Below are 26,189 nucleotides of genomic sequence, written 5' to 3'. Positions count from 1 at the left end.
TATGCAAAGTCAGCCTTCCGGCGTCCCTTTCGAGAACATTCGGCTATATTTGACAAAAAGCGGCATCACCCGACTTATTTATGATAAAAATTAAACTTTTGACACATTTTGTTTTTGTTGCTATTTTTGCAAAAGGGGAGGTTGGACCCGATGAGGGCTGCCTACGTATCTCACATCCTGTGAGAATCAAACCGGCGTAGTTCGGGCCGATCAGGAATAAAGGAAATAAACTAACTTTCTTTTTTTCGAATAAAATACTTACAAAGAAGAGAGAAAATATTTTTGAATTTCGATTTGTTTGTTTTTTTTTTTTTTGAAAAGAAACGACGACTAAAGAAATATTTTTTGAATTTTAACTTCTTTTCCCTTTTTTTTTGGAAATTTCGAAAAAACTTCTAAAGAAGAAAGGAAATATTTTTTGGACTATTACTCTGAATTTATGAAAGAAATACTACAAAAGAAAAGAAAAATATTTTTGAATTTTTAAACAAATATTGTTGGATTTTGAGAGAGATTAAAAGGAAATATTTTTGTATTATATTTTTTGGATTTTTTTGAATATGGTGGGCCGGAACCGAAGAGGTTTGCCTACGTATCTCACATCCGGTGAGAATCAGACCCGCGTAGTTCGGGCCACGACAATGAACAAATTCTGACAACAAGACTTGTTTAAACAAATTATACTAAAAAAACATTTTTTTCCACAAAATTTTGGCAGAGTTCGCCGGTAACTCAGAATTATCTTTCTACACTGCTATTTTTTCTCTTTTTCACAATTTTTTTCAAAAATTCCCGATTTCAGAAGCCGGTCAGCATGCAGATCTGAAGCAAATAAATGTGCAAAACAAACAGGATGCAACAGGATGGTCTTTTTCATTTCAAGTTGCTTGTCCTAGACGGACCCAACCCCTGTGTTGAGTCCCCTAAGTCAAATGCAACATGATGCAAATAGGCGTTCCTACTAGGGATCCGGCATGAGGTTTTGTTATACTAGGTTTATCCTGGGTGTTTGTTCTAGACCTGGCTTACCCAAGCAGACAACTCGAGCGGAGGATGGGAACTGCGTACCGGTAACCAAAAGATCATCCGATTTTGCAACTCCTCTGAATCCTCGTTCTATTTTGGAATAGGACACTAACAGAAAGAAGTCACGACCAGCGTGCACTCCTCAAGAGAGAGAAGAGAGGGATTCCGTAGCAGTTTATATATACAGTTCAGATAATATCAAAGTGGTAAGAGTAACATTTTGCACATTTAGGCTAAAACATGTAATAAAATCAGATAATAAATGAAGCCAAATAATAACAATTATTCTAAGCTCGAATTTTTGAACCCTGAACCAGAGATTTTGGGTTACCTCCCCAGTAGATATTCAGTCCCCTAAGTCAAATGCAACATGATGCAAATAAACGTTCCTATTAGGGATCCGGCATGAAGTCAAGTTATTCTAGGTTCAACCTGGGTATATGTTCTAGACAGTGTACCCGAGCGAACAACTCGAGTTGAGGAAGGAGCTCCTTTCCGGGAACCAAAATGCCAGCCAGCTTAGAAACTTTCTGAGCCTCTTTTATTTCAGGGTATGACACTAACAGAATAGGGAGTCTCAACCAGTAAGCACATCCCCGGAGGTAAGAAGAGAAGGGTTTCGGCACAGTTTATATACAATTCAGATAATATCAAAGCGGTAAAAGCAGCATTTAGCACATTGGGCCCAAACATGTAACAAAATCAGATAAAACCAAATATAACAATTTATCTAAGCTCGAATTTCTAACCCTGAACCAGTGGTTCTGGGTACTCCCCAACAGAGTCGCCAGAGCTGTCATACCTCCTTTTTCACCCGCGCCGCCCGCAAAAGGGGCGCGGAAGGGAGTTTTTTCCAATTAGAGGACAATCGAAACGGAATTTATTTATTTATTTCAGAGTCGCCACTTGGGAGATTTATGGTGTCCCAAGTCACCGGTTGAATCCCGAATCGAGGAAAAGAATGACTCTGTTTAACAGTCTGCGCGCCAGAAATCCGGATAAAGAATTCTGTTAACCCGGGAGAAGGTGTTAGGCATTCCCGAGTTCCGTGGTTCTAGCACGGTCGCTCAACTGTCATATTCGGCTTGATTATCTGATATAATACATGTTGAACATATGTGCGAATTTTAACTTTTAACCGCTTTTATCATTATTATTATTTTTATCGAGAATTGCAACATCGTGAAAATATATCTCGACCCACGTCACAGTCAATGTACCCGTGGTTGTCGACACACTTCGACTCTGTTGAGATTTGGATTTGTATCACATAAATGTGCACCCGAGTTTAAGAAAGTAAATTGTTAAAGGCGCGCCTAAAGCGACTAGCGTATCATTATTTTGGGTAAGACCGTGAAATTTGCTAAACAACCAATCCCGAAGTCTATACAATTATTAACCATTTATTGAGGGCCCCGCAACTTGTGCGTTTTATTGGGTGAGGCTCATCTCATTTATTTTAAAAGGATAATCCTAAAGTGCCTACATTTTTTCTATTAAATTTGTCTCTAAAAAATGAAAGAGAAAAGGTCCTAATTTATTTACATGCTTACGAGTTGTTATAGTCGGGTTCATAACGCAATTTGTTAAATCAGAATGTAAACACAATATGGACAGTCCGTTGGCCAACGTGGACCCAGGCCCAACGTGTATGGCACAAAACTGGACCTGGGTCATCTCATTCACATGTTACTACCTAGTTACATTATACTAGGCATGCTCACAGTTTGTCAAATTAAAAAAAACTTGGCAATCTAATTTTAATCCTAGGCCATTTACATGCTGAAATTAACCAATAGTATCTAGCTAAACAATATTCCCACAAGTTCCGAAATGGTCTATTCGTTGAATGAGCTAACTGTGGAATGTTTAAGAATAGTCTAAATCAGCTAACATGCTTTTTGAGACATGATAATCATCCAACAATAACGAACTAACTGGACAGAGTTACTACACCATTTATTTATTTTTTTAGGCAATACATAGACAATTCGTCCACTAAGCTACTGTCAGATGTTCCATTATATATATTAAACAACTACATGATTCTGATTAGAGGAAGCTAAATAATGTATATCTACAAATAAAATTCAGAATATAACTAAGATAAATTCAGAACTTCAACTCTTCATTTCATATTCATGCTTCATGTTTCAGTTTACAATAATCAGCGTGTCAGTTGTGTACCTGATATTGGAAGCAAAAGAAAAGGAGGATCAGCAGGAATGCAGTAGCATACAACAACAGCAACACCCAGCAACAGATTTAAAAACCGAGCAGAAATCCAGCAACACCCAATGAAACAGTGGCAAATAACCAAATAGCAACCCAGGAAAAACCAACTTGAAACCCAGCAATACCAAACAATCACAGGCAGAATGCAGATTGAACCAGAAGCAAAAGATGCAATGGAACCGTTCTGATTTTTGTTCTTTTAGCACTCAAAATAGAACACGCTCAAACTACTGACTCTCAAAAAGAAACTGAATTCTTAACGTTAAAATCTAGTTCTTTTCTCTCAAATTCTGACTCTCCAAGATTTAAAAGTCAGTCAATTTTTAACTTGAATTCTGAATCTCTTCTCCTTCTTTTTTCTTAATATTCAGAAAATTCTTTCTTTTAAACCCTCTTCAAATTCGAATCTTCAAAAATCTTTTAATATTTCCCAACTCTTCTCCTCTCTCCGCCAATCTCCCTCTATTTGTGTCCAGCCCCCTGCCTATTTATTTACAAACTAGCAGCACCTAAATTAATTCCCACCATTATGTCTTATCCACCATTATGCACTAATTAATTGTATTAATTCCCACCATTATGTCTTGTCCCCCACTATATTATTTTAATACCTTATTTTAATATTATTAGTTTAGTGGACAGAGCACTCAAAATAAATAATTGTTCAAATTTTCAATTCCAAAAATACCCCTCTGAAATTACTGAAATTACCATTCTACCCCTGAAAATACTGCAATTTACCATTCTACCCACATCAGCTATAACCAATTCACCTAATCAATTAACCAAAATATAGCAGCTATAACCAATCAAACCTGACAATTGACAACTAATAATCAAACTCTGCATAATAAACTTGCCAAACAAACTCCTAATCGACAACGTTCATGAATTAACAACACGGTCAGATTCATATCCGAATAAACTCAGCAGAACAAACAAGTAAATACAAATCACTAAACTCGATCATCAATCGAACCTCGAATTAAATCCAACAACATTACAACAAAGATGAATGATTCAAACTAAATCAAAAACTAAAAACCAAAACATAAACACTCACATTAAATCACTTGATGAAAAACGAACTTCAAACAAACAATGAACACGAATTAAATCTAACTCAAACAACAAAGATGAATGATTCAAGTGATTAAACTAACACACTTCTATATTAAACTAAACAAAAACAAATGAATAAAAACAAACCGAAGAAATAATCAAGAAATGAAAAACAACGAACAAGAAAAGAATCAAACATATACTGATTTCAAATCCGAGAATATCAAACAAAATACGGACAGAAATGAAACTTAAAGCAACTAACCGGAAATGAACAACAACGAACTCGAACGGAAATGGCAAACTCGAACCAAGACTGCCAACGACCTAACGGATCTCGACTTCAATGAAAACCCACCTTCTCTTTTAACCTTGACGAACTCAGACTGGACCTCACCGAACGACGAACAACAACGGACTCAAACAAAACCAAACGAAACCTTGACAGAACTTCGTCGGACTTTAACCGGACTGTCTCGCTTTTCCTCCGTGTATGTGCGTGTGGTCGTGGAAGCAGCAGCAGTGGGGGCTGTGTGTGCGTGTGTTGAGAAGATGTTTGACGAGAGAGGAGATGAAGCAGCAGCAGCTATGTGTTTGGACGTGAGGTTGTACGTGTGTGTGTGTTGAGGTGAAGCAGCAGCAGTGGGTTCTTGGGTGTTCTTTGCTGGAGGCCGACGAGGCAGTCATGGGAGGTGAAGCAGAAGAAGCTGCAACTTTTGGTTGGAGCTTGACGAAGGCAGCAGCAATGGTGTTATGGTCGTCGATGGCTGGTGTTATGGTCGTCGAGCAGCAGCAGCCATGGCGGGCTAGCTGGAGCTGCGACTGGACGAAGCAGAAGCCGATGGGGTTCGTTTGGACGTGAGGCTGTTTAGCAGATGGTCGTTTGGGACCTATGGGGACGAAGAAGAAGAAGAAGCAGCAGCGATGGTGGTTTGGGTGGACGACGCAGGCAGCCATGGTTGTTTGGACGTTGGGTTTCAATGGCGGACGGGGAGGGTCGTTGGTGGCGATGGACTGGTTGAACGGAGGGGGGCTGTTTGGACGTGAGGATGGAGATGACGAGGGGTGGTTTGTTGGGTTGGGGTCAGCCATGGGAGTTTGGGACGAGGGGAAGGGGGGTGGTTTTGGAGAAGAAGAAGAAGAGAGGGCGGGCGGGTAGCTTTTAGGGTTTTTTAGGGTAATGAAAAAAATGAAAATGGGGGATGGGATTAGTTTGGGTTATGGGGCGGACTGGGTCGGGTCGACCGGTAGGGTTATTTGGTTTGGGCCTGGTTGATTTAAATTAAAAGGTGGCCCAATCCGATTTTCTTTATATTTTTATTGCTTCTTTTTTCTTCTTTTATTTTTTCTTAAACTAAAACTAAATTCTATAAATCCTAAATTATCATATAGAACTAAATTAATTTATAAAAGTGTAAAGTAACTCTCAATAACAATTAACACACAATTAAATAGTAATTACGATAAATCACACAATTTGGACACTAAATGCTAAAAATGCAACGTACATTATTTTTATGATTTTTTGTTTTTGTAAAAACAAACTTAATTCCTCCTAATTGTAGAATTAAATCCTAAATGGAAATGCGACATATTTTTGTATTTTTTATTAATTTAACAAATAAACATGCATGGACAAATACAAATAATTATCAAAAATGCCACGAAAATTCTCAAAATTGCACACAAAGGAAAATTGTTTTATTTTGAATTTTTTGGGAGTAATTCTCTCATAGGGCAAAAATCACGTGCTTACATACATATATAGTAAAAATAATTTCATAAAATACGTATTTTTACTAAGTTTGATCTCATTATTCCCAACAGCAGCAACAATCGTCAAGTGTGTCAAGCCGATTTTGAACATGATTTCAATCTTGAAGTGCTTGACTTATTTGTGTTTATACAATGAAGTGAAGAATTTAAATATCTAGCATGTAGTGCCACTAATATTGAGGGTTATTTCTACTACATGTTGATGAGATTCATTGTCCATTATTGTTGTTGTAGAACCCAAACATTTATAATCTCAGACGCCATTATCTCCTTTGCCAGAAAAAAAAGGCAAAATACATAATAGAAGTGTACAAAGGAAGCCAACAAACCGCATCAACCCGATAATCCGAGTCAAATCGAGAGAAAAATCCGACTATGGTTTGGTTTGATTTGGTTTGGTGTTGGAAAAAAAATCTGACCATAATTGGTTTGGTTTGGTTTTAACCAAAGAAAGTCAAACCGAAACCAAACCAACCCGTCATTACATATATAGAAATTTTAGATATATTTAATATATAAATATATTTATTGTGATGTAATTTATAAATATTTCTTAAAAAATTTCATAATTTTATCTTTTAAGGTATTATTTCAAAGTTGGACTTAGAACTTTTGAATGTTCCAATAAGTTTTATAGCCATTAATATTAGTAAATTAAATAATGCTAGCAAAAGCCCAAACCAAAATCAAATCAATACTAGTACTAACAAAAGACATTCAATTCAATACTATAACGGGAATGAATTAAATATATCTATTTTTTGTTTTGCAATAACTTTGGATAAAAATGCATAGCCTATTTTTATTTTTTCTTTAGCGTTTAGTTATGTAATTAATACTCCTTTATTAGTCTACTTATTTTAACATGACTTTGTACTTTTAGATTATATTTATTTTTATTATGGCTTTTTAAATTAGCAATATTTATATTACATAATTCTATTGTCTTTATTGTTGAATATTTTAGGATAATGTCATGACACATCTCATATTTTATATTATTTTCTTGAAAAATACTTTATATAGTTGCATTTTACTAGGATTAAAGAAATATTTTGAGCACAAGTTATATGTTTTGTTCTACGAAGATTTTAACGGAAAAAGTCGAGATTGAAAAACCCGAGTTTTATTGGTTTGGTTTGGTTTTTAGATTTAATAACCTGACACAATTGGTTTGGTATGGTAATTATAAAATCCGAACTAATCTGATCTATGTACACCCCTAATACATAAGTTACCCCTTAAAATATGGACCAAATTCATGTTACGTAATTTTTGGTAAAAATGGTGTGTGGTAGACACTAAATAAGGTGGTATTTATTTTTTATCCACTAATTCTAATGCGAGCAAAAATAGCCACTACTCTATTAAAATTATTTTGAAAAGACATTTTTACCCTTTCTTCCATTTCTTTTCTTCCCAAACCCTCGCTTCTCTCTGTACACAAGTGGCTGGCTATGTGTGCTTCTCTTTCAATCTCTTCTGTGCATTTTTCTCTCAGTAACCCTCGCTCCTAATTTCTCTTCTCTCAAACATCAATTTTACTACAGATTCAGTTAAGCATTCACTCAAACATATAATCTGCATACCAGTTTTGTCTTCTCCGTTGTTCCTCATTCGCCAATTGGGTCGTCGATTTCCGGCATGCGACTCCGGCATATCCGAAAACCCACCTCGTATACATCGAATTTTCTTCATCGGAGCTCAAAATTTAAGCCAACACAATGATGATACTCAAATACACACTGAAGTGGATAACAAGCTTAGCAACAGTATAATAGACCTGCAAAAGCTCCTAATTTTTTTCGTTGTTATTCTTGTGAAATGGCATATAGTCCTGAAGTCCTGAGCTTAGAGTTTCAAGTTCAAAAGTTAAGGACATGTAGTTCTGAAGTTAAGTTCAAAAGTTAAGGACAATAGGTCGTGAAGTCCTGAACTTCGAATAACAAGCTCAAAGTTAAGGACAATAGGTCCTAAACTTAGGCTAAGAAGCCCAAAAGTTAAGGACAATAGGTCCTGAACTTACAGTTACAAGTTCAAAAACTAAGGACAATAGGTCCTGAAGTCCTGAACTTAGACTAACAAGTTTAAAAGTTAAGGACAATAGGTCCTGAACTTAGGCTAAGAAGCCCAAAAGTTAAGGACAATAGGTCTTGAACTTAGACTAACAAGCTCAAAAGTTAAGGACACTTGGTCCTGAACTTACAGTTACAAGTTCAAAAGTTAAGGACATGTAGTCCTGAAGTCCTGAACTTAGAGTTCCAAGTTCAAAAGTTAAGGACATGTAGTCCTGAAGTTAAGTTCAAAAGTTAAGGACATGAGCAGAAGGGTATTTTCGTCCGGACAGTTAAAGTTTATTAAAGTAGTGGCTAAAGACTAAATACATTTTAAACAGTGGCTTAAAAGTAAATACATGTGTTATTAATGGCTAACCGTGCACTTTCCCCTAATTTTTGCGGCTGAAAATCACCTTACTCTACTTCCCAAGGACCCCCTCCCCAACTAATCTCTCATCTTTCCTGACTCCATCTCCTCCATTAAAGTTTTTTCCGCCACTAAATCATCATTGCCACCACTTGTCACAACTAATGTCGTAATAATAGTGGCGGGTCCAGAATTTTATGCAAGCGGGTTCAATCTTAATAGTACATAACTTTAGTCGTAAAATAGTAGTTATCAAGTGGGTTCAAATAAAATATTTATATAAAATTTACGTTGTTTTAATCGTAATTTATACATATACACAGTATTATTTTTTGGTAAAGCCACTGCATAGAAACCATCACCACCAACATTAAGTTTAAGCATAAAACACACAAACACCATAACTCCCTTTCTTCACAACCATTCAAAAAATATTACGCAAGAAATTCGGGGAAGTGCAGATATAGTCAATCGAGGATAACCAGCCGGGTTGACTATTTACTTACCATTATTTACTTTTCCTAGTCGGTATACATAGATTATATATTAAATTTATATATATTGTGCATTCACCAACTACTTTTAGCTTAAGTGATTGGATAGACAATTATTTGGGTTAATTCTTCTATTCGATTTGGAACCACCATTTAAGCCGGAGCCTAAGTTTATAAATTTTTGTAAGTTTAGTCACTTCGGAATCCAATATAAGTTGCAAAAATTTGTGTTTGAAGTTTTACCTAAAGTTTGACATATTACTTGTGCAAGTAAACTTCCGAGAATCGTGCATGAGAAGTCTTTGCGTATTGATAGCAAATACAGAAAGTACCCATAGAAAGAATGATAGGTCAAAATGGTATTATCTTTAAATGAAATTGGGTAATTTTCGACCAACTTCAGCATATTCTAACATGAATGATATTTTAGGAAATAAAGTAAAAATTGAGTAACTTTATGGTTAGAAAAATAAATTTAGCGATTTCACTGCAATTATATTATAATTTGAGTGACCTTCTTTGTACTTGATACTTGAAAAATTGAAAAGTCATTCCATATCCATACCATATCAATGAAGGTTATTACTTGTTCTAAGATAATTACTGACTTCAACTCAATTCATAGGATACTTTATTCTATTTTCTAAAATGGTAACCAATTCAGAATTATTCAAGGAACATGAACTGGCATCTTGTGCGTCTGCTCTGCACCAGGCCCATAGACATGAGCCAGGAATTTAGTATGGCAAACTGGTGGTGGGTACCAATGAGATCATGCAGAGGCAGAGGCGAACCCAGAAGGTGAAGGTGGCGGGAACATGAAACCAATACATATACAGTATATATATATATAGGAACTTAAATCGAGGTTAACAGGGTATGGTGACCCCTCGAATGAAGCGAAACATCCCATGAATGTATGTCAGCGACTTCTTCAGTCTGCTTCTTCTTCCAGCACACTTAACACTCTGCTGATTCGAATCTTAAACCCCCATAACCCCTTTGTTTTCATAATGAATTATTATTATATATTACTTATGTCCAGAAGACGTATTATAGGAGACAATTATTATTTATATCCATAGAAAGTAGTACACGCTCATATATCATTACCTTGGATTGCTCTCTTTTTACTTTGGACTATTTTCATTACTTAAATCTACAAAAAGTAATATACACTCATTTACCTATATCAGTACAAAGCAATTTCCGTCTCTTGAGCCAGTTAATTGGGTAAACACTTCATAAAATTTTGCTTGACCAACATTTCCAGTTATATATTTTGAACACGAGTACTAGTAACAAAGTTTACCTGATACTGATAGATGGAGCTCATTCCAAATTCTTTGGGCTACACAAAAATTTTGAATTGCTCTAGACTGGGTGGCTCATTGCATCGATTGTCCATTTCTCCTATATTGGATTCCCAGCTCTCTGAAAACATGTCCAACGTTCCTTATGGATCCTCCAACTCCAACCAAAGTTGAATTTCTTACTTCCACATACTCCTTATAAAGCCATGCAGAGTGACATTTTTTTTTTTAAAAAAAAAAAAAAAAGATATCGAGAGAAAGTCTTAGCCCTTAAAATGCATTGCGAAGAGAGATCCAAGACGAAGATTTTCTGACACAGTGCAGGCACGGGAATGAAAAGACAGATAAAGGAACAACCCACCGGATGGGCATATACCTCTCTTCAATTATTGTTGGGATGGGAGGTAGGTCTTGCTTCATATTTATACACCTATAACCCCAATACTGACTCTAAAACTATATGATATGGATATTAAGAAAAAGAACAGAGGTATGCAAACCAGAAGCTTCAAGCAGCTAGCTAAAATGGAAACACACAAGTGTGTATATCCACTCTCAAGTATACTGTGGCAAGAAAGGGGCTTTGCAGAATACACATACAAGAACAGCAAAAATGTTGAACTTTAATTTTCATTCATTGTTACCCTTTTACCATATCAATTGTGAGTATCAACAGCTCCATAAGATTCAGTGGGAACAAGTCACTGGAGCTACCACTTTCATATTCACATTATAAAACTGTATATGGGAGCCTTCAGTCCAGAGCCATCTAAAACTGTATGTAACATGACTATGCCTACATACAGAGTCAAATATATCATTCTCATAAAGTTAAGCCTTGGGAATTTATGTCACAAATTCTACAGTCCTTGTTTTGAAAAGGATGCTATCCAATTAAAAGACCAAAACAGATGAAAGGGCCAGTCTTCGAAAAAAAACCGGGCAGTATAAAACATCAGGAATGGAGGAGGAAAAGATGTTGTGAAACTGAAAATACACAGTTATAAGTTTAAGAAAGCAGAAGTTTTGCACATCTTACTGGAGGGTTGAGACCAAATTATGGGAAGAATCAGAAATTTATTATAATTCAACCTTGTAAAGGATCTGAAAGCCATTTAACTGAAGGTGTGGCCATTGGAACCATGGGAGACCAGAAAAAAGAACTATATGACTCTTCCCATCTGTATAAGCCTTAATGGATAGAGCTACCCGATACATGTACTAACAAAAGGATGCAAGTATACTGTGGAATAGTCGAGGTGTGTGTAAAGTGTCCCTGACACCAATATTATCCAAAAAAAAGAAGAGATCTAAAAGAATGGTACAGCCAACAAGACTGAGTGACTTAGTCATGAAAACTAAAAAGGTTGTCCCAGCGGCAGCTAATTCTATATAATTTTTAAATTAATGAAAGCTTCAGCTGAACTGCTGATTCATTTATTCAAGGGAAAAGGAAGGATGTGCAGGATGGCTTTATAGAAAGGGAAAATATCCCAACTTCATGTTCATCCAGAAATTGGTCGTTTGAGCGTTTAAGAAATCACCAATAAAACTTCTGCAGTGTTTCCTTTAATCTTTATAATTAGTTAGAAGTCAACACGGACTAAATAGAATTACAGATAAACTAAATTTTCAGACTGACAGAATCCTCAATTTCACTGCTGAATAGACGGTCATAGACACAAAAGAAGTGCATAATTCCTTTCACACTTGCTCTTTACGAAATGACTCTCTACTGTACTCGCTTAACTTAGTTGATGCAACTCATAACCAAGGTATTCCAGAAGCAAGCAGTTAGTACATACAAAAGTTAATAGCAAGACTTCTAACTGTTGCTGTCGTTCTAGGATGCTCTAATAGTTTTACCATTTTCAATTCAGGCACAGAGGGCCATCCAAATAGAGCAACGAAGTTTATATGTGTTGTGGAAGTTAATCAAGTTGAAGAAACAGAAATCAGCTGAGTAGAATTACTTCAAAAGAAATACCAAGACTAGTCAGGTCTTCATATACAACGTTAAAAAACTGGTTTCATGCACTGCCACAATTCTTACAGCTGGTTTTCTTTGACCAGATTAATATTTAAAAGAAGGTGCTAATAAAGAAGACACTGAACAATGCACAGCACAGATGTCAATATGTGTTCAACATGTCGCAAAAGAAATTGAAATGACATATAAGTCAACTTCGTAAATGACTTCAGAAACAGAAGCAACTTTTGGTGGAAATGAATTTACTGAACATCTTCAATGAAATCTCAGATATGGACATCAAAATATATGACTCTGGAGAGGCCCAGAGGGTAAGACTTCATTGACGAGAAATGAGTCTCGAACTTTATATGAACGCTGAAAATCCAAGTGCCAACATTAAAGTAGACCCAAACAAAAAAGAGAGGAAAACCCACCTTAAGGGCTACAGTAATATGATGTTTCTGACAAACTTGAGATAAGCCCATTTGATGAGAATCAGATATGAATCCATGGTTTATAGCCACAGCAATTCTGCAACAAATCCACAAAGTTATTGTGTCTCCAACAAAAGAATATGATCTATATAGTTAAGGCATTATCGAATCTTATGCATCAGTTCAAAATCCGAAAGAACAGTAGGACTCAGGGAACCAACTCAATTTTCATGGATCAAATCACAGAAAACAAAGACACCTAAATGAAGACAAAATTCAAAACAACAACCATTACGTCCTTATTTTCCTAGTATAACTGTATAATTTGTATTCAAAACGCACATATGCACCAATATATAAGAGGAAATAGGCATCAGATAGTTCAGAAATTTGCAATATATATTACTGATTTACATTTAAAGAGTGTCGATATCAAAGTGCATTAGCTTTTCAGCAGCTCTGTTGTACATCTTCAACAGAAACAGCAGTTTCAGTCTGCTGTCAATTTTCAGTTGTGATACAAAGTTGTATTGAACACTTGCACTAAAGTATGATCACTAGTTCATAAACAGCACTGAGTTCACCAATAACGCAAGGACGGTCACCTATCTATTATAGAAAGACAACCTAAAAGTTAAAATCGTGTCCTCACTCAGCCATGTAGAACATCACTACCCCATCATTCAGTGCTCAGCAATTGAAAGACGGTGTTGTCCATAAGTTCTTCCATTCCCCTGCAAATGTCCACAGGCACATTCGGCACTCAGGCAAAGGAAGCAAAACCGGGAATCCTCAAAACTGAATTGATCTAGCGGAACCATCAAACCCTTGGGTTTAACATTTAATACAGGTTTTCACATGATTAGGACAACAAATATGTACCATAACTCATTCCAATCAGTCATCACTCTCATTGAGGCGATTAATGGCAGGAACTCGTTGCTTCCTCTTGCTTTTTGTTGAGAATCTTGCTGCAGATACACTCAGGAGTTTATTGAGCGACATGCCTTCACCTAAGATTTTTTTCTTCTCCTCGTACCTGTGTTTAATCCTTCCGTCAAGCTTGTACCCAAGAAATGCAGGAAAAGCCAATAGTTCCCCAACTTCACGACCCATCTCCTCAACCAAGTAGTCCAACTTCTCCTCCAATGACTCATGATTGTACTGTAATACCTGCGGATGCTTCATGCTCATCTCCAGAATGTCATCAAAAGTCAAGCCGTAGTTCAAAAATACCCCAATAAGCTCTTGCATATTTTTGCAGCTAGTCCTGGTAACAGCTCCCATTGCCATTGCCAATTCCTTGGTATTATTCTTATATCCAATCTTCACCAAAAAGACCAGCTTGTAAGCAAGATTGCCCTCAAATGACAGACTTAGAAACAAAGGGGCTTTTATTAAGAACCTGAATATATCATGTGAACTCAACCCACATTGCTTAAGAAAATCAATTCGAGGATGCAATTTCCTTTTCCTGCTGGCGCTAAACATATTGGGATAAACTAGAACAATTCGAAAAATCTCCTCCTCACTTAATCCAGCGAATGATTTGAAGAACTCTACATGATCTTTTAAGTGGTCAACACTGTATGCTACAACAAATGGCAACTTACGCAACACGGTTGCAGTTCCAGCCTCATCACCTCCACTCAGCTCGAATAGGAACCCTATCCTGGGAATCAACTGCGCGTCAAGGTCATAATTGAGAAGCGCTGGACGGCGAAGAATCAAATCAACACCACCAAAACGGTTCAAGAAAGTGAGCAATCTTTCTACATCTTCAAATGATTTGAGACAAAAAGCCTTGGTTAAGTTGGCATTGTTGAGAACGTGAGCAATCTTTTCTTGGGGCATCCCAAGTTGGAGTAACAATCTAACCTTTGCTTCAAATCCTGCAAGAAACCTCGGTTCTGTTGAGTTAAAAAGATGTTCAATTTGTGAAGGTTTGATCTTTCCCGCCAATTCCAGTTCATCATTGAGAAGAAAACAAACGAAGGCATCGATTTCCTGAGCTGTTAAAACATCCGGTCTTTTCACGATCAATCGTGAAAGAGCAAGGCCGCTGACACCAAGGGACTGCAATGAATGAATTCGTGTACGTATGGATTGGAAGGGCCTGAGTTTGACTACAGGGTGGGCGTCCAAAAGGGCTTCAGTATCTCTCTCATTGAACCCAATTTCTTGAAAGAGAGAATATAGCATCACCCCTGAGAAAAATAGAGTATCACCCGCAGTTAAAGAAATGAACATTGCACATGAGGTGTTTGAAAATTGAACTGAGAGAGAGAGAAACTCACCCGAATCAACAAAAGAATTGGTAGAGCTGTCGTTGACGACGAGGGCGTTGCATTTGAGCAGTAAAATCCTGGAATCTTCAGGACCCAAAAAGTGTAAAGGTAGTTTATCTTGTTTCTGTGAAGTGTTAGCGGCAAATGTGAGCTTCTGAGAAGGGAGCAAAGCTGAAGGAAAGAGAGTTCGTATAGGGGGAGATAAAGCCCGAGAGAAGCAGGAAGGAGAAGGTGAAAGTGGGAAAGATTTGGTTGGTGTCGACATGGCAGAGGAAGCAACACTGAAACTGTTGCTTGGCGATAAGGTAGAAGATGAATGTTAGTTCAAGCTATAGCCCACATAGAAAGAGGATTACGCTGTGGCTCCTAAAGTGTCAGTCTCCAACTAGAAACGGGTTAAAAAATACTTTTTTCTTATCATGGGGCGTATATACTGGCGCGCCAAAGTCTGTTAATTTCAAACAATTTTACACGTTTGGGGACATCCAATAAAGTATATATTGACATAAAAAAAAATTGTCTATAAGATAGTGAGTTATGTAAACGAACTCGAGAAATACTGAGTAATATTTCCTAGAGTATGACCCAAATATTAACTTAATCTACTAAAGTTAAAACAAGGACCAACAAAGAAAAAGAAAAACATATAAGAATATAATTAACTTAATTTATTTTTAGTAAAATCAGAACAAAGAAAAGGAGGATATGATCTCCTATGGTAAATTTTAATTTGAATCGAAAATGACACTATAAAAGCTCCTGTGTTTTATTTACGGCTCTTCTGTGTTTTTTCTTTACCGATCTTTTGTGAAAATTGCCATAAACCAACCTCCCGGGACCAAAGTGTGGTTTTCCACCATTTTATCCCCAAGCTTTTTCGTCGCACGAAATAGGTTATTAATTATTTAATATTTTCTAAAGCAGGGAGAAATTGTAGAACAAGAAACCTGGTACATAGCAAAAAAGGGGAAGCTTCGGCTGGCACTTAACTGGATTCGTCCTAAAACATATTCATCTGGCAGAATTGCAAATATTTAATAGTAGCACTTATCAGCAGCTTCCCATCTCCAGAAAAAAATGATATTTTTTAGAAAATACACTGAAATAATTCGACTTGAGCAACGAAGCAATTTACATGATAGCTAGAATGGTTGCATCCTAATAAGCAGAACAAGGTGTTACATCAAATAAAGAATTGCTATAAAGAATTGTTCAATTTCTCTGCGCACTGGTACTCATATAATTGTTCCTGCTCCATTCTGCACATTATATAGTGGAGTATTTGTTTCTGGAAGTCATGCTACATTACTCCAGATAGCAAGGTACAAATAAATTTACAGTGACACAAGTGTGTTTAGTTGATTATTGAGCCTGGTAATGTCGATGAGATGGCTTCAGACTATTCTTAGCAATGCCTGTTCCATTTTTCTTACTTGTTGGGATGCTCTTAATTAGAACAACTGACGAAGATGCCTTCTTTAATTTTCTGTGAAACCCAGAAAATGCAATTTATCAGACCTCAAAGTTTGGGTCACACACTCAAAAAAGCAAGAAGGAAGATAGAAATTAAAACTTGAGCAATTCTTACAAGTTCCCTTGTTTCTTTTTGGAAGGCTGGCCAACAGAATCAGATGTCCTTCTACAAGTTTCTTCCAATTTATCATTAAACCAAAGCTCCTGCATAAGACAGTACAAGTCAAGACAACTTAAAAAGTGATTGAAATAATATTCTTACGTTAAGAACCAAACCAGCTACCGAAAAGCACTAGGTACCAGGTCCAGCAAGATTGCCTAATATCTACAGTTAATCAACCCTTCTCCACTTAAATGCACAGAAAAGATCTATTGGATTCTGATTCCTTCATGCATGTGAAATTCAAAAAATTAACAAATTAGAATAGACGTTTACTTATATTATTTTATGTAGACACATAAACATGAAATTCTGTCTGTTGTATTTTATGTATGTATATAACTTCCACTATGCAAGTAAACATTGAAAAGATTGGGTTGAAAAGTAGGAGTAATACTAAGCAAATATATCTCGGGAAAAAGTGAAATCACAACTTGAGACCCGCAGTGTTCTTACTAAACTTAACATCTGCATAAATAGAGGAAGGATGTAGGAACTGTGAAATAAGATACCTCCAGCCATTTCAATGAGAATTAAAGAAAGGATCCCACAAATTTCTAGCAGAGCATCTTAGAAACCAGATTCCATCAATTTGACAACAATTTGACAGTGGAGTTTGGTCATCCGGAAAAAAAAACTCCAGAAAAAGATATGGTATTTTGGTAATCAACAATGTTTCGGCGGCATTAAGAAAGAACAACCTAGGTTGTTTCAGATATTTGTGTTTTCCTTTGTTGACTTGTCTTTTCTTATTTGATCTTTCAACATGTGATTTGTAATTAAAGAGATAACTAGATCTTGTCAAATAAACAACAAACTAAAATGACGTGTTGTATTGTATAGTTCTTCAAATATCGATGAAAGTTGTTCACTGTATCAGAATTTGGACTTTCTTATTGATTATATATCCCATCACGTCATAGCTCTAAATAAGTAAGTTCAAGCTCAAACGCATGAATTTACCACGAGGCATCTTCATCTTATGTTTTTCTTTTTATTCATGCTCGTATAGTTTTTGTTCTCTTATTTTTGCATTAATAGAACTTCTCTTAATTTTAATTTTATAAAGATTTTTAAATTCCTTCCTTTTTTGTTTTATTGTCATAAAAAGAGAGATATTAGGTCTCCAGTTTGACTATATTATTATCAATGTTGACAATACGGAAGGTGGCAGTGGTGCATATATGAAAGTTGTTCTTTCATATATAATCTAGATATAGTTAATATCTAAGTTACCAAATTACCGTTAAGTACTACTAGAATATTTAATTTAATGCATCGTGATGAGTCAATCTACTTTCATATAAACTTGTTAAGACATAATCCTGACTCGAAAAATTAATGTAATGTTTTTATGTGCTGTTACAAAATTTCATTCTCAAACCAAAACGATTGTATCAGAGTATAACTTTCATATCAGCTGATAAGGAAATCAACATATTTTATTAATTATTGTATGAATAAATTTGCAACTTGAATCGAATAAGAAAAAGAGCATGCAAAACAATATTACTAAAAAGGAAACAAGGATTTAAATACTCTTGAAATAAAGGGAGCACCTGAGATGATATATTAAACAATCGGCTAAATAAAATGAGGCAGTACCATAAGGTTTCTATACCAAAAAATATTCCGAAGATTCATCCACCAAAAATATGTAACTGGCCCCTAAAATATGCATAATGTTGGCTCTTGATAAAAGAAACTAAGGGAAATAACGGGGAAGATGACAGGAAAATAAAAAGAGTATACTGGAATAGAAGTAAAAGGAACTGAAGCTGAAAATTCTATATTATTTTACTGCATTTGGACTACAATTTATAAGGGAAATACTAACTTAAAAGACCTAAAAATCAGCACAAAATCTGCTGAAAATAACAAACTCCTAGAGACTAGTTCAAAATTATTTCAAATTCAAACTAAATTACAGTAGTAAATAACTCTTAAGCTAAAACAGTAAAATAATTTTACTGAGAGCAGCTTCTAAAGCATATTTCTAACACATAATAACACCCACTATTGATATCTACTTCCCTGTAACTATATATCGGGTTATTTGTTATTAACTTAAAAGTCATGAAATAACCTCAAAATTATGTCAATCTTAGGATTTCAAGTAAATATATTGCACCCATGGGTAGAGTCATTTTCATAAAGTTCATGGAGGAATTTTTAGAATTTATTTAGCATATGATCAGCTGGATTTACTCAATCTCACTTATCCGTACAAATTATTGCATATGCATCAACTACATACTTGGAAAGTTAATAGAAGTAAAAAAACTTATCAAGTTAGTTTCTCTGACATTCAAAGTAATTGTGATGACGGGCTCAAATCTATTTAATTGTATGTTTCAGTGCAAATCTCGTTGTACATGTTCTCTTGTTTGCCAATACAATGTAGTCTGTCACATGAGTACAACTTTCTCCCAAGTATTCTTGAGAGAGTCGCTAAATTATTTGTATTATTTTCGTATATAATCGTAAAAGTTGTATCAACTTTTCAATATCCTCTATAAACCACTGCATTTGGATAGAATGTGAAAAACTCCGAGAGGACTCTGCCAACCTAGTTATGCTCTACAAGTGTTACTAGGAATCGACATCCAATAAATATCTTTGAAAAACTGAAGCTTTCAGTACATTTTCTTTCAAATAATAGTATTCTCAGATGAACCCCAAGACTTCACCAGAACAAAACCATTACACCGAATTTAAGACTCAAATAACTAAGTTGCTCTTGTGTTTCTTTAGGAGCATATGCTATTTCACTTCTCGTCAACAACCAACCCGAAACACAAATAAACTGAGAATTCTAAGCTAATCATGTCTAGTTTTCACAAGCTTTCTACAATGCTCGTATTTTTCTGGATTGGTGCTAGTATGGGGTGTATTTTTGGTGCTTGTACCAAGGAAATCTTCATGAGTTGGTTCCTTGAGATAAGTTATTTTATCAGCACGCTCCTTTGGCTTCTTTAACCCAGGGCAAAACCATTTTTGTTCCAGGAATATACTTAAAGGTTGAGCACTCATATAACTTCTTTTCTAGAATTATGCCCATTTTCTTATTTGCAGCAGAGTAAAAGTAACCTGAACTTTTACTATATTCTATTCCAACGGCCCCGGCTAAATTAGGTCCTTGTTTGTGACCAACGCCTTTTTTGACGGTGCAGCCCCTATGTGCACTTGTTCTTGAAGATCTTCTCTCTGGCTTAAAATTACCTTATTGATGGAGCTTATTCTTCTTCATAGGCTATTTTCTTGATCACATCAGTGTTTTGGATAGCGTGCGGCGACAAATAGCGACGAGGGCCTGCTTCACTGAGGCGAGAGGCGTGCAGCGAAGCGCTCGCTTTTTTTATGTGAAGCGACAGTTTATACGAAAACATAAAATATTATATACATCTAACTAAAAACTCAATAACAATAATATATTAATAAATATATCATTCAAAAACAGAGCAACAAAAAAAAAATAAAGCTACTGCCTCTGCTCGATTTTGAAAAACAGAGCAACAAATTGAAAAAACAGAGCTGAAAGAGATGATGGAAGAAACAGAGCAAAGAACCCAAAAACAGAGCAAAGAAAGAAGAAGAAAAACAGAGCTGAAAGAGATGATGGAAGAAAGAAAAACAGAGCTGGGCTGAAAGAGAAGAAAATCAGAGCTGAAAGAAGAAGAAAAACAGCGATCACTGAAGAAAGAAGAAGAAAAAGAAAAAAGAAAACCAGCAATGGTGGTCGAGAGAAAGTAGAAGAAGAAAGGAGAAGAAGAAAAGAAAAGAAAGAAACATACTTGGTGAAGAAGGGGTCGCTGATAGCTGACGATGGAAGAAGAAGAAGATGTGAACCCAAGCCCTAATTTTGTTGAAGGAGAACTGGAGAAGAAGGTTGCAGCTCGTATCGTGAGAAGTGTTTTAACCCAAGCCCTAATTTGTTGTTTTAGACTTTTAGTAATAAACAGATGCCTTTTCTTGCGTTATATTCAAATAGCGACGCCTCGAATCGCTTCTCGCATCTCAGCGCCTCTCGCTACAAAGGCAGAGGCGCTCGCTTTTCTTCATCGCAACACAACAGACCAGGAATGGCGACACTGCCTCGCATCGCATCGCTACACGCTTTAGTGCTGTAGCGAGCGCTATTTATAACACTGGATCACATGGCTTCATTTTTCTGCTTTTTGATTCCGGTGTGTTTTCAAGGGACGGGGATTTCTCTTCTTTTGTTTAGATCTTTTGTAGTGGAAGAGTGACTGCCTTTATAGGGTAGAGGTAAGGCTGCGTACACACTTGACACTACTCTCCCCAGACCCCATGTATGGAATCAAGTTGGGTTTGTTGTTGTAGTGCAGAGTGACTCCGTTCAAAATAGAAGAGAATAGTTTACTTGGACTAAAAGTGCACCATTTTTATAAACTTAAAGGAATGTTAGTGCACCCCTTTTTTATGTGCTTCGGGTTGCTTGTAGACGAGAAGTGAAGCTAGTAGATACTCCTGAAGAAGCATGAGAGCAACATAGTTATTTGAGTCTTAAATTTGGTGTAATGACTCTGAATAGTGAAGTCTCGGAGTTTTGCATATGAGAATACTAACTATTATTTAAAAGAATATGTGAATTATGTAAGTTTTAGCTTCCCAAAGATATTTGTTGGATTTCAATTCCTAGTTTCCAACAAACACTTGTAAAGCACATATAGGTTGGCAGAGTCCTATAGTACTTTTACTCTCTATCCAAATGCAGTGATTGCTACAAAGGTTGCTGCAGAAGATATTGAAAAGTTGATACAACCTTTAAAATTATATAGGGAGAGGACACGGATAATTCAATGGCTCGCTCAAGATATTTGAGAGAAAGTTGGATTCATGTGACATAGCTACATGGTATTAGCAAGTAACGGAATATGTACAATGAGCTTTGCATTGAAACACACAATTAAATGAATTTCAGCTCGTCATCACAATTACCTGGAATGTTAGAGAAACTGTCTTGATAAGTCTTTTGCTTCTATTAACTTTTCAAGTATGCAACTGATGCATATGCAATATTTTGTATGGACAAGTGGGATCGAGTAAATCCAATTAATCATATGCTAAGTAAATACTGAAAATTCCTCCCTAACTTTATGGAAATGGTTCTGCGTGATGATGCAATATATTTACTTAAAGTCGTGATATTGGTATCAATCCGAAGTTTTTCGATGGACTTTTAGATTAACAGCAAATAGCATGACACATAGTTACAGGGTAGTAGGTCTCAATATTGGGTGTGGTAATGCATACTTTTAGAAGTCAAATACATATATTTGGTGGATGAACCTCTAGAATTTTGTTGACATAGAAGCCTTATGGTACTGCCCTCGTTTTACTTAGTCAAATGTTTAATATATGATCTTCGCATATGACAGGTGCTCTCTATTTCAAGAGTACCTAAATCCTTATTTCTTTTTTATTATTGCACTCAAGTTGCACATTTATTCATGTATGATTAGTAAAAGAATGTTGATTTCCTAATTTTTTTAAAAAACATTTAAGAATGTCTATTTGAAAAATGCACTCCAATGCAATAAATTTGGTTTAGGAATGAAATCTCGTAACGGACATGGAAACATCACGTTGATTTTTCGAGTCAGGATTAGATCTTAAAGGGTTTAAACCAAAAAAGACTAACTCACTATGACGCATTAAGTAGAATACTCTAGTGGTGCTTAGCGGCAATTTGGCAACTTAAATTATTATATTTGAAACCAGTACCACTTTCCCTGCTTTCAATATTAATAACAACATATTGGAGACCTATGTCTCTTTTTTTATGACAAGAAATTACTTTTACATACTAAAATAAGGAAGGAATTTAAAAAAATAAAAATCTTCATAAAAGAAAGATGAAAATGTTTCATCATAAACCCATGAGCAGGAACAAAAAAGAAAGATGAAAATGTTTCATCATAAACCCATGCGCTGAAGTTACCTATTTAGATGTATGGTATGATAGGATATATAATCAACGAGAAAGTCCAAATTCTAATGTCGTGCACACACACTATCACTGATATTTAAGGACAGTACTATACGCCACGTTATTTTAGTTTGTCATTTATTTCATGAGATCTAGTTTCTTAAAAAATGAATTAAGAAAAGAAAAGTCAACAAATATAAAAAATATATCTAAAACAACCTAGGTTGTTCTTTCTCAATGTTAGCAAAATTCTTTGGCACTCGAGTCCCAGCAATGCCGCCAAAACATTGTTGATTGCCAAATTACACAATGTTTTTCATCTTAGTGCATCTTACCCTATCGCATATTTCAACCCAGAAAAAAAACTTCAGATCTTCCGATATAATGGAGTTTGTTCACAGAAAGAATAGACGTCCAAACGGGATGAAACAGCTTGAACTATGCATCAGATGCTGAAGAAACAGACTACAGATTAGAATGAAATAATTCCAAGTTCAAGAAGGAAAACTTGACGGTAATTACCAAATATGGTCATTATTAGAAAGTGTCAGAAATAACTATGCGTGGTTCACAAAAGGAAAAGAAGTGCAGTACCGTTTTCTGACATAAAAAGAAATTTTTTGAATTTGGTGGACTACATATCTAGGAACATCTTCAACCCTACAATATGGGAGGAGGAAAACCAAGAAAAGCTACCATAAATATCAGAGAGGAGAGCTCCAACACCCTTTTTTATGAGAAGATAGAGAGCTCCAACCCATTAGTATGGGGAACTTTTTGAAGAAAAACATGAAGTATGGTGGATGATACACATGACTTAGAAATAGCAGCATAACAACTCCATTGTCATTTTGAAATTGAAGGCTAACAAGTAGTACAAGATACATGATCAGAGCTCTCACTTGCAACAGAGCCAGAATCCATATAAGGACTAGAAAAGGCTAATCCAGTTACACATCAATAGCAGGTTAGGCACTCAAAATCAAGGCTTCTTTTAAAGGAAATGTAGTGTGCCTCAGTCATCAGAAAGTACCACCAGCATATGCTAAACTTTAACACATGATTAAATAACATTCTGATGGCAAGACAACCCTTTTCAATACTTAGGTTGATAAGCAAGTAACAGAATAACCCAGGACTTGCTAGCTTAGTATAATTATCCTATTGTGATCTACTTTCGAATTCAAAGTGCACGTGAGAAGTGAAAACCATGATCAAATATGTCACAGGAAGACAGCAAATTCCTTTCTGTGCTCATAATGTAGGCCAAAAGTTGTATGAGAATATCAATAGCCATCATCTAGTTGGGCACTCAAAGCAATATAAGTTGAATTGATATGCAGATACATTCTGCATGGGCATTTACTGCAATCATCTATACTAGAACAGAGAAGATATGCAAGATTTAGCTTGATTCTTGCAATACTAAAACATAGAATAACAAGAACTCTACATAATTAGAAAGCTTCCACCACAAACACGACGCACGCCATAGATAGATGTTAGTATTTGATCACATTCCATAAAAAGCATCTTACTGAGTAAAACCCAAGTAACATATAACAGAACATGATCATTAGCAGCAAAATTGGTTTAATTGAACTTACTTCATTGACCGGAAACTTGCATACTCCCACCTTTTCGTCCTTAGATGATCCACAACCATCATTCCCGCTTACAACCTTCGGTTTCTTCTCACCAGCAACATCCTCATTCACCACATCAGCTTTCTTCCTCTTCTTATTACCCGCACTCGTCGCCTTACTCTTCTTATCACGTACCTTCCACACGTTCTTCTTTCTATAAAGCAATTTCTCAAATTTCCACGGCGCACAGCTCGTATCTATCACCATAACTTCGGTCCGCGAAAATCCCAACAGATTGGGGTGGGACTTGTCCTCCTCTTCAGCTACGTTTAAATTACTGCCTTGTTCTAATAGCTTGACCTGAGATTCCTTAATTTCCACTCGACTGTTGTCATCGCTCATCGGCGACGCAGCATTGTTAATTTCAGATGAAGCACAAAACCTAGGGTTCGTTTGTTTGCGTGACCCCTTTTTGAAATTAAATTTAGGGAAACTAGTTGATTCTCCCATACAAAAGAGCTCGGAGAGAACATTTGTAACTACATTGCACAGTTGTTCGTTGTCTCCACTGTTACCTGGTGCTGCCGGAGTTTGGGCAGGTTCGTTTACGGACCGAATTGGATCGGAGCTGGATTCTGAACCGACATTATTATTGTTATTACCTCTTAGCTGAGTTTCGGCGTGGGGAGAAATAGAATTGGATCCATCAGGAGTCTGGTGATCGGCAAAGGAAAAGCCTTTTGATGATCGGAGCCGGTCGAGCCAGTTGGAACCGGATTTCTGGGTAGAAATTGAACAGAGCATTGTCGGAGAGAGAAAGGTAAACGAGGTGGACCTTACCAGAAATGAGCAGACTGGAGTAGGAAAGCAGGCTTAGGGTTTACAGAGTCCATGATTGCACAGCGAAAGCTATTACAGGCCGCCATCGGATGTGCGAAGGGAGTATGTGAAAATTGAAATATCGAGAAGTTGACACGTTGCTTGTAAGTGGTTGGAGGGAACATGAAAGAACAGCCAAAGAGTAGTAATAGTGTAGTAGTAGTAATAATTGTTTGTATCAGAGTAACGGCGACCATTCTTCAAGATAACAGCAGCCATCAATTTCGCGGGCGGAAAAATCCGGAAAAAAAAAGTGAAATATTTTTCAAGTGAATATGGTTTTAAAAATTAGAGTTGTGTTTGGACATGAATATTATTTTGGATTGTTTTTGAATTTTTATGAGTCATCTGAATGAAAATAATGAAAAAAAGCTTTTTAAAGTTTTTCAAATTTTCAAAAAATTCCAAAATTCATCTTCAAGTAAAAATTAGAAATTTTATGATCAAACACTGATTTTCAAAAAAAAATGAAAAATTTTCGAAATAAAGGGAACAAATTTTCATGGCCAAACGGGCTTTTAATTGCGCATGCACGCGTTTCACCTCCTAACTCTTTAATAGTTTGTTTGGCCAAGCTTTAAAAATCAGCTTATTTTGAGAAGTTTTTTTTTAAAAAAAAATTTTGTAAAAAACAGTTTGTATTTAGCTAATTAAAATAAAAAGTACTTTTGAGCAGCAATTACTGTTTGACCCAACTTCAAAAAAATGCTTATAGTGTATTTTTCTCAAAAATATTTTTCAAATAAGTGCTTCTTGGGAAAAGCTACTTTTTTCTTCTTCTCCAAAACTGCTTCTGCTTCTATCTAAAACACTTTTTTATTCTTCTAAAAAATTGGCCAAACAGACTATAAGTCTAACCATGGCACCATAAGTACAATTAGGGGTGTTCACGGTTCGGTTTGATCGGTTTTTGATCAAAACCAAAACCAAACCAATTTAATCAGTTTTTAAAATTTTAAAATCAAAACCAAACCAAATTAAATACAAACCATCGGTTTGGTTGTCATTGGTTTGGTTCGATTTTTCGGTTCTTAGTAAGCTAATAATAAGTCGATAATAGTGAAATAACACTAGACAATAATCTGAAAATAATTTGCTAAATTTATACTTTTTT

At 35.9% G+C, this 26,189-nt stretch overlaps 2 protein-coding genes across 8 annotated transcripts; both read right to left on the bottom strand.

Moving 5' to 3' along the window:
• Positions 1 to 10,246: 10,246 nt before the first annotated feature.
• On the bottom strand, positions 10,247 to 15,433 carry LOC107791341 (transcription termination factor MTERF8, chloroplastic). Of its 7 annotated transcripts, none has more exons than XR_012710809.1 (4): positions 15,034 to 15,432; positions 13,151 to 14,943; positions 12,737 to 12,833; positions 10,247 to 10,451 (listed from the first exon to the last, which is right to left on the bottom strand). XR_012710809.1 is itself a non-coding variant. In XM_075255607.1 (3 exons), exons 1-2 carry the CDS (start codon positions 15,287 to 15,289, stop codon positions 13,634 to 13,636), a joined length of 1,566 nt encoding a protein of 521 aa, XP_075111708.1. In that variant the 5' UTR covers positions 15,290 to 15,433; the 3' UTR covers positions 13,115 to 13,470; positions 13,619 to 13,633. The 7 variants fall into 7 exon arrangements, 2 of the variants coding, with proteins under 2 accessions (XP_075111708.1, XP_016468869.2); XR_012710811.1 differs by having other exon boundaries at positions 13,389 to 14,943; XR_012710812.1 differs by lacking the exon at positions 10,247 to 10,451 and having other exon boundaries at positions 12,334 to 12,833; positions 13,389 to 13,470; positions 13,619 to 14,943; positions 15,034 to 15,433.
• A 660-nt stretch (positions 15,434 to 16,093) lies between these two features.
• LOC107791343 (uncharacterized) lies at positions 16,094 to 25,252 on the bottom strand. Its single transcript, XM_016613384.2, has 3 exons — positions 24,218 to 25,252; positions 16,613 to 16,701; positions 16,094 to 16,510 (listed from the first exon to the last, which is right to left on the bottom strand). The coding sequence occupies exons 1-3, from the start codon at positions 24,998 to 25,000 to the stop codon at positions 16,387 to 16,389; spliced, it is 996 nt and encodes a 331-aa protein (XP_016468870.1). The 5' UTR covers positions 25,001 to 25,252; the 3' UTR covers positions 16,094 to 16,386.
• Between the last annotated feature and the right edge of the window lie 937 nt (positions 25,253 to 26,189).

This window comes from Nicotiana tabacum, chromosome 6 (assembly GCF_000715075.1).
Source record: "Nicotiana tabacum cultivar K326 chromosome 6, ASM71507v2, whole genome shotgun sequence".
NCBI lineage: Eukaryota > Viridiplantae > Streptophyta > Magnoliopsida > Solanales > Solanaceae > Nicotiana > Nicotiana tabacum.
The sequence above is the reverse complement of the archived record's forward strand: the minus strand, read 5'-3'. Positions and strand labels throughout refer to the sequence as shown.